Raw genomic sequence first — 18,434 nt, 5'->3', positions numbered from 1 at the left:
AAACATACCAAAATACTGGTAGCGGTTGTTGTCTTTTTTTTTTTTTTTTTTTTTATTTTGTGACATTACTTTTTTTTTTCTTTTTATTATTATTATTATTATTATTATTATTATTATTATACTTTAGGCTCTATGGTACATGTGCGCATCGTGCAGGTAAATTACATATGTATACATGTGCCATGCTGGTGTGCTGCACCCACCAACTCGTCATCTAGCATTAGGTATATCTCCCAATGCTATCCCTTCCCCCTCCCCCCACCCCACAACAGTCCCCAGAGTGTGATGTTCCCATTCCTCTGTCCATGTGTTTTCATTGTTCAATTCCCACCTATGAGTAAGAATATGCGGTGTTTGGTTTTTTGTTCTTGCGATAGTTTACTGAGAATGATGATTTCCAATTTCATCCATGTCCCTACAAAGGACATGAACTCATCATTTTTTATGGCTGCATAGTATTCCATGGTGTATATGTGCCACATTTTCTTAATCCAGTCTATCATTGTTGGACATTTGGGTTGGTTCCAAGTCTTTGCTATTGTGAATAATGCTGCAATAAACATACGTGTGCATATGTCTTTATAGCAGCATGATTTATAGTCCTTTGGGTATATACCCAGTAATGGGATGGCTGGGTCAAATGGAATTTCTAGTTCTAGATCCCTGAGGAATCGCCACACTGACTTCCACAAGGGTTGAACTAGTTTACAGTCCCACCAACAGTGTAAAAGTGTTCCTATTTCTCCACATCCCCTCCAGCACCTGTTGTTTCCTGACTTTTTAATGATTGCCATTCTAACTGGTGTGAGATGGTATCTCATTGTGGTTTTGATTTGCATTTCTCTCATGGCCAGTGATGGTGAGCATTTTTTCATGTGTTTTTTGGCTGCATAAATGTCTTCTTTTGAGAAGTGTCTGTTCATGTCCTTCGCCCACTTTTTGATGGGGTTGTTTGTTTTTTTCTTGTAAATTTGTTGGAGTTCATTGTAGATTCTGGATATTAGCCCTTTGTCAGATGAGTAGGTTGTGAAAATTTTCTCCCATTTTGTAGGTTGCCTGTTCACTCTGATGGTAGTTTCCTTTGCTGTGCAGAAGCTCTTTAGTTTAATTAGATCCCATTTGTCAATTTTGGCTTTTGTTGCCATTGCTTTTGGTGTTTTCGACATGAAGTCCCTGTTTGCAGATGACATGATAGTGTATCTAGAAAACCCCATTGTCTCAGCCCAAAATCTCCTTAAGCTGATAAGCAACTTCAGCAAAGTCTCAGGATACAAAATCAATGTACAAAAATCACAAGCATTCTTATACATCAATAACAGACAAACAGAGAGCCAAATCATGAGTGAACTCCCATTCACAATTGCTTCAAAGAGAATAAAATACCTAGGAATCCAACTTACAAGGGATGTGAAGGACCTCTTCAAGGAGAACTACAAACCACTGCTCAAGGAAATAAAAGAGGATACAAACAAATGGAAGAACATTCCATGCTCATGGGTAGGAAGAATCAATATCGTGAAAATGGCCATCCTTCCCAAGGTAATTTACAGATTCAATGCCATCCCCATCAAGTTACCAATGACTTTCTTCACAGAATTGGAAAAAACTACTTTAAAGTTCATATGGAACCAAAAAAGAGCCCGCATCGCCAAGTCAATCCTAAGCCAAAAGAACAAAGCTGGAGGCATCACACTACCTGACTTCAAAGTATACTACAAGGCTACAGTAACCAAAACAGCATGGTACTGGTACCAAAACAGAGATATAGATCCATGGAACAGAACAGAGCCGCCAGAAATAATGCCACATATCTACAACTATCTGATCTTTGACAAACCTGACAAAAACAAGAAATGGGGAAAGGATTCCCTATTTAATAAATGGTGCTGGGAAAACTGGCTAGCCATATGCAGAAAGCTGAAACTGGATCCCTTCCTTACACCTTATACAAAAATCAATTCAAGATGGATTAAAGACTTAAATGTTAGACCTAAAACCATAAAAACCCTAGAAGAAAACCTAGGCATTACCATTCAGGACATAGGCATGGGCAAGGACTTCGTGTCTTTTTTTTTTTTAAAACGTGCATCTGTTTTTAATTTGTAGTTATGATCATTATGATCATTTTTCTATAACTTACCTTATTTTACTGAAACAGTATTATTTTTATCTCATCATTTTGAATGGCTGCCCAATACAGAGGTAGATGCATTGTAATGTATTTAACCATATTACTGTTAATATATAACTTGTTTCTAATTCATTCACTAGCATAAATAATGCGGAGATGAAAACTTGCATGTTTACTTTCTTTTTCTTTTTCTTTTTTGACAGGGTCTCACTCTGTTGCCCAGGCCACAGTGCAGTGGCACATTCATAGCTCACTGTAGCCTTGAACTCCTGGGCTCAAGTGATCCCCCCACCTCAGCCTCCCAAAGTACTAGACTACAGGTGTGAGCCACTGTGCCCGGCCTGCCTTCCATATTTTGAATATTTTCCTTAGGATAGAATCACTAAAATAGGATAACTGAAGCTAGAAGTAAAATGTTTTTAGGATGATTAATACATATTGTCAAAATGTACAATGCCACCAAAGTTCTGAGTAAGGACAGCTAATATCCTGCTGTGAATATTAGCAGCCAAAATTTTTGTTAACATAAAAAGTAAAATGTGGTATCTAGAGGTTCTAGAAAACCAAATTAGCCTCTAGCAATATTGAATATTTTCCCATGTGTTTGGTAATTCATTTGTCTTATGTGAGGAATGTGTTCATGCCTTTTGCTCACTCAAACTTCTGGGATCATAATATTTTACTTTAGAATCTGTGTAAGTTTTTCAAACAATAAAAATAACTCTTTATTTGCTGAAAATATATTTCCAGGCTTTTTTGTTGTTGTTATGGTTGTCAAATACACTGGAAAAAATTAAGGTTAAAATCCATTGATTTATTTGCAGTTTCTTCTATTGCATTTGAGCTTAGAAAGTCATCTATCCTTCAAAGAGTTGACGAATATCCTATTATCTTCTACTTTATAAACTTTTTGAGTAATTCTTTTATCCATATGGAATTTACTTTAGTGTCTAATGTTGAGTGTATTTTAGTACACCAAAGTCATATGAATAAGTTATCTTAACTAAATTTAGAGAATAATACCTTAATTTCCCTCTTTTTATTTGTAATACATATTTTAAATTAGTTAGAAAAATATATTTTTCTCAACCATCCTGTTTCAGTGATTTCTCTATTCTTTTACAAAGACCATATTTTAAAATTAAGCCAATTTTACTATCTAGATGAGCTACTGCCCCCTCTCTTTACTTTTCTTCCTCAAGAATTAAAAAAAAACTCATATGATTATTCTTTAAGATGGAAAAAATCACAAATGATTAAACAAAAAATCGTTTAATGAAATGATTTTATGAGTCTGAATTCTGGAATACAAATTCAGTTTAACATCAATATCTTAAATCTTCATGGAAGACAATTTTAACTGACCTCCCGCAGCTTACCTATCATGTGTCAGTTGCTGAATAAGTTCCTGCCAATGTCTGCTGGCACTCAAATCTACTTTATACATTCCTCTAATATGCTGGATCACCTTTTTTCTCTCAATTCCTTGGGAGAGAGACACTGCCTGGGTGATATCTGCAGCTATTTTAGATATATCCTTTGATTTTGAATCCAGACGCTGAAAGAGACTAAACAAATAATAAGATTGTCCATAGTTAAGCATACATGGAATGTATTTATCAGAACATGATACTTTAAAAGTATATGTGAAATCTAATGGATTCCTAAAATACACGCCTTTGGAACATATAAAATCTTACCTTTGTTGATTATTGTTAACTGTTTTCTGCCAAGCAGCTTTATTCACTCCTTCTTCAGCTTCATATTTCTTTTGTTCCTAAAAGATTTAGATAATAATATACTATATAAAATTTATTATTTCTCACCTAACATTGGCACAGAGCCCAACAAACTAATTTTAAAACCCAGTTAACAAAGGAAAAACAATTGTCCCTAGGAGACCAGAATATTAAAATAAATGAACCATCTAAACAATGTTATAATGTTATAATTCTGTGTCTATATAATTTAGGTCACATAAGTTAGAGTAGAATGGTTAACCAGGGTTGCTAAACCTGATGAGTTTACATAGTTGCTTGCCTCCTTACTCTGCTTTTTCATTAAAGAACCTCTAACTCAAGGTATGCTTCAGCTTGCTTGTCACTTTAAAAATCTTTCCTTCACTGAAGGCTACTGATAATGGATACTGATGACCACAGAGAACAAAATGCTCCTTAAAATAAGCCTATTTTTTCTCACATAGAAAAAAGCAATACAGTATATAGGAAAAATAAAATAAAATAATCATTTCAAGTTCATCATCAATGATATTCTGTTCTTAAAAAAGTAGTGTCAATCATTCTTTATCTATAATGAAATCTAAGAAAGTACTATGGTTTCATTGACTCACCTCTTTGATCATTTTAATAAGGTCTGCTTTTGTTGATGCACTGGGAGGGATGCACTTGTGACCACATAACTTCAAAGCATTCATAAGCAGTTCTGCTGTGTCCAGCTCTTCTTCAGTCAATTCATCTTGGTGATTATGTATCAACTCTGACAAATACAAAACTAACTTGGCTCCATGCTTTAAAAAAAGTAATAATTTTTTAGTCATTTAGAATTTTAATTCTTACATTTAAATTACTTAGTAATTAAATTATACTGCTAGATTTATTTGGTTGCATCTGATTTGAATAAAGAACCTACAAAAGACATTCTGAGGATAAGTACAGAAATCTGATTATGCACTGAGTATTTGATGACAGAGGATTAATGCTAATTTTGTTAGATGTAATAATGTTGTTATGTTACATAGGAAAATATTTTAAAAAAGAATTTAGAGGTAAAATATCATAATTTCTATATATATGTTAAAATAGTTCAGAAAAAGAAGAAATGATGTCAATATAATAAAAATAGTAACAATTGTTAAATCTAGGTGATGGTTCCATGGTATTTATTACATTATTCTTTCTAGTCTCTGTATGTTTGAAATTTTTTCATATAAAATATATTTTAAAAAGCAAGCAAACTAGCCAGCTAGCTTTTGGGGAAAGAATTTTGGAAACGACTTGCTAAAGGAATACAGGAAAGAAACTGGGATAAAGGAAGATAATTTTTAGTTTTTCTCACAGAAAAACTGAACTAGAAGGGAAAGCTTACTTTAGACCTTAAAACTTATTTACTCTTCTTCCTTTGGTGAAATTTCTAGAACTAAAACCTATCTTTAGCTTGTAAGCATTCACTACTCCCTAGAACAAAAGGTGAAAAACTCTCAAACCCTACGCAGACAATTCTATGTATACATCCATGGAAGAGTTGTTTTAACCAATCTTTTATTAACAGGCCCTAAAACCAAAATTTACAGTGTTACTTAAGACAATGACAATTGTCTTTTGCAGCACAAACCTAAACCAAATGTTCATTCATGATTTTTTAAGTGGCCCTTACATGCTGTAGATATTATACCTGATTCTACTGTGTACAGTATGTATTATTTACACAATAACTTTGCCAACAAGAAAACATATATATTTTACTTTAAAAATCAGCATTGACACAAATATCACTGTATTTAGTTTTATGACATTTTAAACTGTGAATAGTATTAAATGTCAGCAAATGGATCTGGAAATGATTACATTTTGGGTGATATTTAAATTAACATGCTGAATCACATCGTGTCATTTCCCAAAAGCAAAAGATGAACATATGCAATGGTGAAAATAGTACAGCTCATTTTAATGCAACATTTTGAATCAGTCAGAGACAGCTGCTACCTGACCAAAAGAGAAAAATGAACAGAAGCTCTGTGAGTTAAAGGCCTAAAGAGTTGGCAAATAAATAAAAATGGTAAATGACTAAAAGACTTTCCTAAGTGTGTCTTAAAGGTAATGTTCTTGATATAACTTTAAAAATATTTCAGTTTAGTATTCAATGACATTCAAAAATTATCTTGAAAAACTATCAGAAATGTTTTTATTCATTGTGAATATCTAAAGAAACATGATTTTCTTAAACACTGAAGTTGTTTCTAATATCTCATTTTAATACCCTCTGATCACTTACTGATTATTATTTCAGGGACTATAAAAGGTGTCACTGGGAATAGATAGCAAAAAAATCTTATTTTCAGCCCTTAAAAAACTGATTTAAGGAACTGAATCTGTTAAACATGAATCCTTAGAAAATAATAAAGTGCTAAAATATGTAAAATATTTCTTTTCAAAGAAGGTTCTAAGAAGGAAGAGTTCTGAGTGGACTACAGAAAGGGAGAAAGGTTTTGAAGAAGGTATAGAGTGATCTGGGTCATGGCCAAATGAATGGATAGAATGGGGATACAGATAGACAAAGGAGAGAGAGGTGTTCTGTGCTGGTGGACAATATGAATAAAACAGCATGACAGTAAAAATAAACAGGATGTGAAGAGGTTGCAAGACACAAAGATATGATTATCTTGAAAAGAAGAGGGTCAGCAGGCTGGAGAGTTAATCAGAATCAAGTTGTGATGGCAGAAAAGAAGTCTGGGGCTTAAAAAACCCAGGCACATTCCAAATGAAATACAAATTAAATGTATGCAGCTGTGAAAAGGCGTAAAGAAGATCACTCTATACTACTATGTAATAATGATCTCTAGGCTACACTAAGTGAAGAAAGTAAGGCGCAGAAGAGTGTGTATACTTTGCTATCTTTCTTTGTGTTATGAAGTAGGGGAGAGAATATTTACATGTGTAAATACATGTATACATAGATTTGCTTGTATCTTCAACAGAAAAAAAAAGTCAGTTACCTACACAGAGAGGGAACGAATAAGAGGAGGGGAAAGGGATAAAAGCTAGAACCTCTCTGAATGTGCTGTTTCACAACGTTGCTTTTAGAACCATGTAGACATTTCACATGATTAAAAACAAAATTAAGCAAACAAACAAAAACCCAAAGGAATCCCAAAAAACTATAAAACAAACTGGAAAAAAAAGCCTACCTACCTACCTAATTGGTTGAAGTTGGCAGCCTGACCAAATAAAGAAAACTATTTTAAGTGCTTTTATAATACAGTATTTTCACTGTATAACCATAATAGTATGCTAAGAATGAAAAGAACCACAAAGACATCTTCAACTGCACTCAGCAGGACTGTTATTAGTGATCATGTTGGTCATCTTATTTTGAAAATGTTATATATGTAGAAAGACAAAGCAAATAAGTGATTATGTTAATGTTAGGAATCAAGATATCAACATTAGTAAGAAATACAAATAAAAGAATCCAAGAAAAAGTGAAAGTGTCAGTATAAACTCATGACTTGTCTTTCTAAAAAAATACATATTTCCTAGCTTTGTCCACTAAAAAAGGCAGAGAAGAAATGACAACCCAGTAGAAATAAACATACCCAGTCCTTAGATTTGTAGTCTCTAAATCCTATCATCTCCTTAAAAGGATATAAGGGCTCCTGGGAGGGAAGTTGGGTTCTAGGTTTGGGGAAGGAATTGCATAAGGTGGGCCTGGGACATTCTTCTGTGCCAGAAAACAAGGAAGTTTAATCATATTAACTTGTTAAAATGAAAAAGGCCATGTCGACACAACAACTTGAATCTACAGAGGTGTTAATTTTAATATCAAACTGAATAATGACTGCAATAGACTAAAACACATACCATTTATTTTAAAATACCTGAGCTCCTAATGACACTCCAAAAATAAAAACAAGAATTAGAGGCCACTAGTGGCATGAATTCATCATTCTAAAAATTAATAAACAGGGAAGGAAACAGCATTTATCCTGCTTTTCCTTGACTGACTGTATTTAAAGGTAGCCAAGGTGCTGGAGCTGCTGCCGACGAGTCTGGATCTCATTGCTGCGCGCCCCGACACCCGCCATACGTGCATTCCTGATTCCTTTCGTTTCCAAGTCCAATATACTCTCAAGTATACTCTCAAGGATCAGCTTATTCATAATCTTCTAAAGGAAGAACAGATCCCCCAGAATAAGATTACAGTTGTTGGGGTTGGTGCTCTTGGCATGGCCTGTGCCATCAGTATCTTAACGAAGGACTTGGCAGGTGAACATGCTCTTGTTGATGTCATGGAAGACAAACTGAAGGGCGAGATGATGGATCTCCAACATGGCAGCCTTTTCCTTAGAACACCAAAGATTGTCTCTGGCAAAGACTATACTGTAACTGTAAACTCCAAGCTGGTCATTATCACGGCTGAGGCACATCAGCAAGAGGGAGAAAGCCATCTTAATTTGGTCCAGTGTAATGTGAACATCTTTAAATTCATCATTCCTAATGTTGTAAAATACAGCCTGAACTGCAAGTTGCTTATTGTTTCAAATCCAGTGGATATCTTTGACCTATAGTGGCTTGGAAGATAATGGCTTTCCCGAAAACCATGTTATTGGAAGTGGTTGCAATCTGGACTCAGCCCAATTCCATTACCCAGTGGGGGAAAGGCTGGGAGTTCACACATTAAGCTGTCATGGGTGAGTCCTTGGGGAACATGGAGATTCTAGTGTGCCTGTATGGAGTAGAGCGAATGTTACTGGTGTCTCCCTCAAGACTCTGCACCCAGATTTAGGGACTAATACAGATAAGGAACAGTGGAAAGAGGTTCACAAGCAGGTGGTTGAGAGTGCTTATGAGGTGATCAAACTCAAAGGCTACACATCCTGGGCCATTGGACTCTCTGTGGCAGATATGGCAGAAAGTATAATGAAGAATCTTAGGCGGGTGCACCCAATTTCCACCATGATTGGTGGAATAAAGGATGATGTCTTCCTTAGCGTTCCTTGCATCTTGGGAGAGAATGGAATCTCAGACCGTGTGAAGGTGACTCTGACTCCTGAGGAAGGGGCCCATTTGAAGAAGAGTGCAGATCCACTTTGGGGGATACAAAAAGAGCTGAAATTTTAAAGTCTTCTGATGTCATACCATTTCACTGTCTAGGCTACAATAGGATTTTAGTTGGAGGTTGTGCATATTGTCCTTTTTATCTGATCTGTGATTAAAGCAGTGATGTTAAGATGGATGGGGAAAAACATCAATTCCTAAAGTTAGAAACAGGAATGGTTTGTAAAATCCTACAGCTATATTCTGTAGGTACTATATCCTGTAGGTAGCTATATCCTGTAGTACCATTCTGTAGGCTAGGTGGTACTAATCTTGTGTAGTCCTAAACTGGTTTGTGTGAAATAGTTCTGCCACCTCTAAGGCACCACTGCCAATGCTGCACATGCTGCAGTTGGCCCTTGAGCCAGATGGATGTTTACCGTGTGTTATATAAATAACTTCCTGGCTCCTTCACCTAACATGTCTAGTCCAACATTTTTTCCCAATCAGTCACATCCTGGATCCAGTGTATAAATCCAACATGGCATGTACGGTGCATAATTGTTCCAAAGGATCTTATTTTGTGAACTATATATATCAGTAGTGTACATTACCATATTATGTAAAGAGATCTACATATAAACAATGCAATCAACTATCCAAGTGTCATACTAACTAAAACCTACAATAAACCTTGAACAGTGAAAAAAAATAGAAAAAAAAAAAAGGTAGTCAAATAGTTGACAAGGCAAAGTTCTTCCCTATAGGAAAGTCAGAGCTTATAGATGCTGATGGAATGAGAGACTTAGAGAAATCACTATTTTGTAACTCTTTAACGAAAAAGTGGATCTTGGCAATTATCATCAGCGGCTGCTAAAACTATTAGGTTAAAGATAATATCCTCAGTCTTCATGGGTGAATAAACAACTGGCCTTGGTGACGAAATGGACTGAGAGAGAGAAGAAAAAGTCAACGACAACCACAGTTAAACATTTCAAGCTGAAATTCAATAATGATACCACTGACAGACATAAAGTAGTGGGGAAGGGAAGATGGTATGAGAAAAAGCGGACTGTTAACACCGCAGTTGAATTTTGCTGGATAGCAACTTTGCTGAGCATAAAGGAAAGAAAAAAACACCATTTCAAACTCTCCACAGAAGGAAAATACAGGCTTAAATATGCTTCTGTCTTGGGAAAAGGAAGACAGTGCCCTCAGTGTACTTGAAAGTGTCTTAATACTGGAAAAAGCACCTAAAAGTATCCCTTCCACATAGTTTTGACTCCTGATATGATATGAGTTTTCCATGTATTAAAGGGGATACCTATCCTTTTTAATATATCCTCTCTCATCTCTATTGAGGTATAACTTACATATAATAAAGCATACATATATTAAGTGTTTCTATGAGTTTTGACAATTGCATAAATCCATTTAACCACTACTCAAAATAAGATCTTATTTTTATCACCCCAAAAAGTTCCCTTAAACCTCTTTCCAGTCAATTCCCTTTCTCACCATCCCCCTTCCACAGAGACAACTACTGTCCTGAATTCTATAATCATATCTTGGTTTTGCTTGTTCCTTCAGATGAATAGAATCACAGATTGTACTCCTTTGTGTTTGGCTGTCCCTTTCCCCACTCAATGTTTCTGAGATTCATCCATAATGGTAGTTGTACCAGTAGTCTGTTCCTTTTTAGAGCTGTATAATAGTCTATACAGTGCTGTAGAATAGTCTATACAGATTTCTCTCTACAGGTATAAAGAAATCACAACGTGTTTGTACATTCTTCTGTTGATAAGCATTTGAATATTTGTAGTTTTTGGCCATTATGAAAAAAGGCTGCCATAGATATTCTTAAACAAGCCTTTTTATGAACATATGTTTTAATTTCTCTTTCAGGTAAATATCTAAAAATGGAGTAACATGGTCATAAGTTAAATATATGTTTAATTTTATTAGAAACTGTTAAACAGCCCTCCAATACGGTTTAATGCACCTTTTAAACTTTCCAACTACCACTCTTGAAGTGATAAACTTTATACACTCTGAAATTCTTTTAGGTATTTTGGGTTTGATCATTCCAAATGATTAATAATTTTTTTCTATTTTAACTGACCACATATATTTTTGAGATATGTTATATATACTGTTGTTTGAGCTATTCAATATAGATGTTTCACAGGTAATATAATGCTTTTAAAAAAAGCCTCCAAACAATCCTTAAATAAAACACTTCAAGATGTGTTAACACATTACAAAGTATCTGACAGAAACTCTGAAACAGAACTTCTTAATTTAGGCACTAGAAAAAAGATTGGGAAATAAACACAGAGGTTAAACTGAGCCTGTGTAAAAGCACCTGAGGAAAGACCTTAGGTTAAATTTGCTTGGTAAGAAAATTATATTTATAAATTAGGCATGAACATTCAGTTTCAGTTCTTGTTTTATTCAGACTTTATATTTCACCAAATGTTTTACTTATCAAAGCTGAGATACTTACTTGTAGGGATGGGCTGAGACAGTCTCGTAGTATTTCCTGATGATTTGGTTCATGAACTATTTCAAAAATTTGCTTTCTCTCTTGTGCAGCGTGGGCTGGCGACAAAATATGTACTAGCAGTCTCCCAAGCTGCATTCGGAAGGTCTCCTTACAAGACCACAGAATTTTAGTCCATTGCTGCTTGGAACCACTGGCTTTACTTGAACCCTAAAATCAATCAAGATAGGAATGAATTAGGATCAGACTGCTTAAGCAATACCATGCTAGCCTCAACACAGCCCTAAAGAAGATTATGGAACATGTTTTATTCCAGATTAATTTTAATAGTCAAAATTAGAAAGAGATATACATATCCATACACACAGGAGTTTAAAAGAGATGGGCGTACAACTTTCACAGCAGCATCACTCAAAATAGCCAAAAGGTGGAAACAGTCTGAACGTCCATCAGTGGATGAACAGATAAACAAAATGTGGTATATACATACAATGGAATATTATTCATCCTTAAAGAGGAAGGAAATTCTGACACACGCTACAACATGGATGACCCTTGAGGACATTATGCTAAATAAAATAAGCCATATACAAAAGGAGAAATATTGTATGCTTCTATTTGTATAAGATATCTAGAACAGTCAAACTCACAGAGACAGAAAGTAGAATAGTGATTACTGGGTAATGGGGGAAGGGGTGGTAAAAGTTATTATTTATTGGGTACAGAGTTTCATTTGGAATAATTAAAAAGTTCCGGCTGTGTGTGGTGGCTCACACCTGTAATTCCAGCACTTTGGGAGGCCGAGGCAGGTGGATCACCTGAGGTCAGGAGTTCAAGACCAGTCTGGACAACATGGTGAAATCCTGTCTCTACTAAAAATACAAAAATTAGCTGGGTGTGGTGGCGGGTGCCTGTAATCCCAGCTACTTGGGAGGGTGAGGTAGGAGAATTGCTTGAACCTGGGAGGTGGAGGCTGCAGTGAACCGAGACTGGGCCACTGCACTCCAGCTGGGGAGACAGACTGAGACTCCATCTCAGAAAAAAAAAAAGTTCCTAGAGATGGATGGTGGCAATGGCTGCACAACAATATGAATATACTTAGTGCCACTGAATTGTATCCTTAAAAATGGTCAAAATGGTAAGTTTTATGTTATGTATATCTTACCACAGTTTAAAAGAAGAGATGGATAAAGAAGCTAAAGTCCTAAGCCATGAAAAAATTACCAAAGGCTCAAAAATTATAAATTAAAAAAAGGATCAAAGAACAATGATAAATAAGCCTACACTGATTTTGCAATAAAAAAGAGAAAGGATTAATAATAAAGGCTTGAATTGTGCTATATTATTGAGTATAATAGTCACAAATTAAGCACTGCATATAGCAGTACCCCCTTACCTGTGGTTTTGCTTTCCACAGTCAACCATGGTCTGAAAATAGTTAAGTACCGTATAATAAGATATTTACTCATTGTAAAAAGAGAGAGACTACATTTACATAACTTTTATTAAAGTATATTGTTATAACTGTTCTGTTTTATTATTATTGGTAATCTCTTACTATGCTTAATTCATAAATTAGACTTTATCACAGGTATGTATGTATGTGAAAAAACATAGTATATACAGGTTTCAGTACCATCTGTGGTATCAGGCATTCACCAGGGGTCCTGGAATGTATCCCCCGAAGATAAGGGGAAACTACTCTATGGGTTTACCATAGAGTATTCCCTAACAATTAACCAATTTTTTTAACTATGGTCCCACTAAGCCTAGCCAAATGCCGATCAAATCACCTGTATCTGGTTTAAAATTGGAAGCAGTACATTCAGAATTCATTATGAGTTTTAGAAACAGCTCCTCTCTAATTACCTCTAGTCCTAAGGGCCCCGTTTGAGTGACTGAGTTCTAAGTGGATCCGTACTTGGTTTTGCTGTTCAGAGCTAAAACACCAAAATCTAGTTTAGATTTAGAGATTGGCATGTCATGATTTATGAGTTCTGCTAGAATTAGATTGGCTTTTGCTATCTATGGAGTAAACTGACCGATTTGTTCCATTGTGTCAACTGTAAGTGACCCACAGAAACCCAAGTGCGATGATGATAAACGAACTCTGACACTTATCAGTATTCTCTATGTAATTTTAAAGGTGTTAAACTTAGGCCAAGATCTAAAATTCATAGTAATTCAGAAAAATGAGAGTGAGTAGCCATAAATACAGTACTTTAAAAACAAACAGTTCACGTAAACTCTCACAGTAGTCATCAATGATGATAATCTACTCTTTTCTGATGCTGATCTTACTAAACAACACTAGAAAATGTCTTCTAGGGTTACAGGCTTAAAAAGCAATGCTGCATGAGTTGAGTCATTTTGGAAAGGGTGAATTAGCAATATATATTATTTTATAATTAAAAATTCAAGTTGTCCGAGTTTTAAAAAGCTCTCTGAAAGAGCACAAAGAAATATGATTTTGAAAACGTATAATACAGTCAACATAAAACCTCTATTTCCTTTGTGTGAATGAACATTTCCCACGTAATTAATTTACTTACAATAGACACTTTGAATCCTTCTACCAGATATGTAAAAATTTCTTTCTGAAATGGATTGAAAACAGAAGACTGTTCATGATGAATATTTTCCTCAGAAATTTCGGTCTGGAAAACTGAGTTCTTGCTTTGAGTTACATTTTCTGGAGTTCTCAAAATGTCAATAATGTCTGAATTAAATTCTTTGAATTGAAAAAAAGAATACAAAATTAGTCATATCACTGCTATCTACCCATTATAAATAGTAATAATACTGGTAAAAATATTGTATTTAATTACTAATTCAGTTATCACAATTTAAATGTGTATCAGGTGTATTCGATGTAGTAGATACAACATAGTAGAAAGTGAATTCACGTAAAATAACATAGAAATTTGAAAATGCATGTCATACAATTCCAAATTAAATATTTAATTGACTAATGAAGGTAAGTTAAACTGCAAAATGATTAAAACCATGAGATTACTATACAAATCAAACATAAAGATCATGTCATATTTACATGAGTGGATCTACAGAGCTGTTTCTCTGCATGTGCTATCCATTTACATGCTGTATATGTGATAATCATGGTTCAATTTCAGAGTTTAGTCTGCGAGTCTGTTGCACAGAATGTACATTAGAAAAGTTAAAAAAAAAAAATGCTGGGGATGATGGCTCATGCCTGTAATCCCCGCACTGTGGGAGGTGAAAGCACACAGATCACCTGAGTCAAGGAGTTTGAGATCAGCCTGGGCAACATGGTGGAATCCTATCTCTACAAAAAAATACAAAAATTAGCCGGGCATGGGGTGCACACCTGTAGTCCCAGCTACTCAGGAGGCTGAGATGGGAGGATTGCTTGAGCCCAGGAAGTAGAGGTTGCAGTGAGCTGAGATCATACCACTAGCCTTGGTGACAGAGTGAGAACCCATCTCAAAAAAGAAAAAAAAGAGATAAAGAAAAGTAAAAAAAGCTAAAAAAATAATAATAACTTGAGTTTATCATGTTTTTCTAGTGATTAACAATTACTGGTTACTTTTTCCTGTCTTCCTTGGGTTACCTGAACATTTTTTTAGAATTCCATTTTGACTTATCTACAGTGTTTTTTAAAAAATAATCTTCAGCTTTATCGGAATATAACTGACAAATAGAAATGGTATATAATTAAGGTGTTTTGATATATGAATACATTGTCAAATAATCACCATAATCAAGCTAGTTAACATATCTATCACCTCATATAGTCATCATTTTTGTGTGTGTGTGGTGAGAACATTATTTATAGTGTTTTGGAGTGTATTTCTTTGAATAGCTTTTTTTTAGTGGCTGCTCTAAGTATTACATTTTAAGTATGTACATATATATTCATTTCCCAATATGGAAATGCAAATTAAAACCACAATGAGATATTACTACACATCTGTCAGAATGGTCAAAATAAAAAATAGTGACAACAACAAATACTAGGTAAGGATGTGAAAAAACTTGGACCACTCATACACTGTTGATGGGAATGTAAAACTACAGCCACTCTGGAAAAGTCTGGCAGTTTCTTAAAAAACTACACATGTAATTACTGTATGACCCAGTAACTGCACTCCTGGGCACTTACTCCAGAAAAATAAAGACTTATATTCTCACAAAACCTGCACATAAATGCTTACAGAAGCTTTATTTGTAATAGCCAAAAACTGGAAACAACCCAGATTCATATATCCATACCACAAATATTACTCGGCAAAAAAAAAGGAACTATTGATATATGCAACAACCAGAATGACTCTCCAGAGTATTACACTGAGTGAAAAAATTAATTCCAAAAGGCTACATACTGTATGCTTCCATTTATAAAATATTCTTGATGAAACAAAAATATACAAATGGAGAACAGATTAGCGGTTATGGGGCTGAGGGGCTGGGGGTGAGAGGAAAGTGGGTGTGGCTAAGAAAAGGGCAATGTGAGAGATCCTTGTGGTGCTGGAAATGCTGCTGACTGTATCGATGTTACTCATCTGGTGGTGATATTCTACTACAGTTCTGCAAGATTCATGGGGGAAACTGGGTAAAGGGTATACAGGGTCTCTCTGTATTATTTCTTAACTGCATGTGAATCTACAACGATCTCAAAAGATCATACTGGAAGTGCCACATGGTTTTAAACTGGTCAACCTGCGCTAGCATTGAACACATTGAAAGTGGACTTTTATTCAAGACTTATCAGTTCCAAATAAGAAACTCTTAATAATATGGATGTTAAGAACTGAAAAATAATGCTGCTTAAACATCTGAAAACTAACCAGTTTCCTCTTAGATTACTTCTCTTTCGTTTTAAAATCTGAGGAAAAACAAACTAATCCAATAGTCTTACCTTGATAAATAATCCGGTTGACTGCTAAAACAGTGAGCCTCTGTAGTCTCTGTGCAAGTTCTGTTTCAGTTGCTTGGCTAGGGTTCTCCTGGCTCATTCTCCGTTGCATCATCACATGAAGCTCATCATTTGCCACTGAACGCATTTTCATCAGAAGCGATTCAGTTTGAGCAAGTGGAAATTTTCGAGGACCTTTAAAAGTATATAAATTAAAACATCAAATCCCAGTGTTAATAAAGATCAAGGAAACTATTTTTGCTGAAACTTTTTGATTACCAGACCATGAAAACAACCTTATTTACTACAAAGTCAATTTATACAAAGGAAAGAGTGATTAAGAGAAAATGATGCTTCTCCCTCTTTGAAGAAGTGCAGCAGTACTTTTGGTTTCAAAGTCCTAAATAACAATGTTGAAGCTAGTGACATAGCTTAGTAAAACAGATGTCATTTTGCAAAGTTCGAGTTAAAAAGTATTAAATAGGCTTAACTAGTTCAGAACATTTTGATAAAATAGTTTCAAATACTGTTTCACTTCTTTGTATTCCAAAATCAAGTTTTAATGCACATAATTTTTTAGTAAGAATATTACTATTTCTGGATAATTACTGTTGTTGAATTTCATAAAGTAATTTTAAAAATTGTGTATAGTGACAAAGTAGAAATCAGTCAATGAAAGTGAAGAGATCAGAAAGGTGAATATAATTCCAGTGATTTGTTATTAAAATGATTTAGAACATATGCATCATTTGGAATTCAATGCTACAAAAGCATTTCCTGAGAAAGGTTTCCTCAGGCTGAACAGAGAGGAGTGGCATTCCTGCACCATTACTGCACCTGCTCCGGGAGGTACAATACAGGTAGTGCATCCAGGAGAAAACTGGGGGGATGAGTCTTGATTTAATGGACTGAAGGAGAAGGGCATCGGAAGTTGACCATAGGAACCAAAATGATGTCTTGGTAGATGAGGAATAATGGAACCCTTCATTGGAATTGAACCTTTGTTTTAAATTATGAAAACATATATCAATTTCTATAAATAACCTCTATAAAAATTACTTACATATGACTAAATTATAACAGGTTTTAGTGACTTATCCTGTAAGATATTTAAATATTTTAATGCTATTTTAGATTGCTCAGTATTTTGGGTAATTAGTATTCTTAATCAGTTAATATATTTTGGTAGATAGTCACTTTTGAGGCAAAAAAAAAAAGAAAATACAAACATTCATATCCTGTATATATTCAAGAGTTATACTGACAAACAATATACTTAGTTTAAGCAGATTCTTCCTGATGTCTACATCTGACAGCTTTCATGCTGTATGTGCAGCTGCTGATTGTAATTCAGAGGTATGATAATACACTGAATAAGGAAATGTTAAGTAAGTCTTCTTTAGTACTAGGTATTAATACTAGAAAAAGTGGGAGGGTATTTCAGCACTCCTGCTATGAAGCCACACAGAGCTGGTGTGGCCTTAAGCACATTTCTTTCTAAACCTCAGTTTTCTCAGGCATAAGATGTGGATTAGAAAGAAAACAGAGCTTACTTCACAGGTAGATATTTATCACTATCTAACATTATATTAAATATATTTGTTTATATGCTTATTGATCATTTTCCCTAGTACAAGTTCCATGAAGACTGGTAAAATAGCAACTGGTACATGGCTGGTACTCAAGAAATATTTGATGTTTGATGGCTGAATAAACGGATAAAGAAAGAGTTGTTTTGTTGATAAAATAAAATAATGAATGTAAAACGTAATGCCTGTCTCATTCTCACAGATAATAAAATAGTTTTAATGGTTAGTATTATTATTGGTTGAAATATAAAGTTCATTTGTATGTGAATTACTAATATAACTGTGTGTGTGTGTGAGTGTATGATAATTTAAATATATGTCTAGCATTCTAAATAATATCCTAATGCTGACTACTTCTACCTTCATGCATTAAGGGTGATGTGTAAAGTTTTTCATATTAATAAGCAGACAAGTAAAAAAAAATTTAAAAGTATATATTGCTACCTTATTTATAATAGCAAAAACCAAGCAAAAAACCTGTTTATCTATAAAAGTTACAGAAGATTATCCACATCAAAATAATAGATTATTTTGCAATCAT

General features: G+C 34.6%; 1 protein-coding gene and 1 pseudogene across 1 annotated transcript in view; one reads left to right on the top strand and one right to left on the bottom strand.

Annotated features, from left to right (window-relative positions):
- Nucleotides 1-18,434, bottom strand: part of LYST (lysosomal trafficking regulator) — a 213,573-nt gene that overhangs the window by 73,729 nt on the left and 121,410 nt on the right. The window contains exons 29-34 of the mRNA XM_024252983.2: nucleotides 16,308-16,499; nucleotides 13,960-14,138; nucleotides 11,411-11,617; nucleotides 4,482-4,658; nucleotides 3,832-3,908; nucleotides 3,511-3,699 (exon numbers count right to left, since the gene is read on the bottom strand). Coding sequence (XP_024108751.2) covers nucleotides 3,511-3,699; nucleotides 3,832-3,908; nucleotides 4,482-4,658; nucleotides 11,411-11,617; nucleotides 13,960-14,138; nucleotides 16,308-16,499 — 1,021 coding nt within the window. The remainder of the gene's footprint in view (nucleotides 1-3,510; nucleotides 3,700-3,831; nucleotides 3,909-4,481; nucleotides 4,659-11,410; nucleotides 11,618-13,959; nucleotides 14,139-16,307; nucleotides 16,500-18,434) is intronic.
- LOC103892769 (L-lactate dehydrogenase A chain-like) lies at nucleotides 7,645-8,988 on the top strand (annotated as a pseudogene).

The sequence above is a fragment of the Pongo abelii genome, chromosome 1 (assembly GCF_028885655.2).
Source record: "Pongo abelii isolate AG06213 chromosome 1, NHGRI_mPonAbe1-v2.0_pri, whole genome shotgun sequence".
In the NCBI taxonomy this organism is placed as follows: domain Eukaryota; kingdom Metazoa; phylum Chordata; class Mammalia; order Primates; family Hominidae; genus Pongo; species Pongo abelii.
The sequence above is the reverse complement of the archived record's forward strand: the minus strand, read 5'-3'. Positions and strand labels throughout refer to the sequence as shown.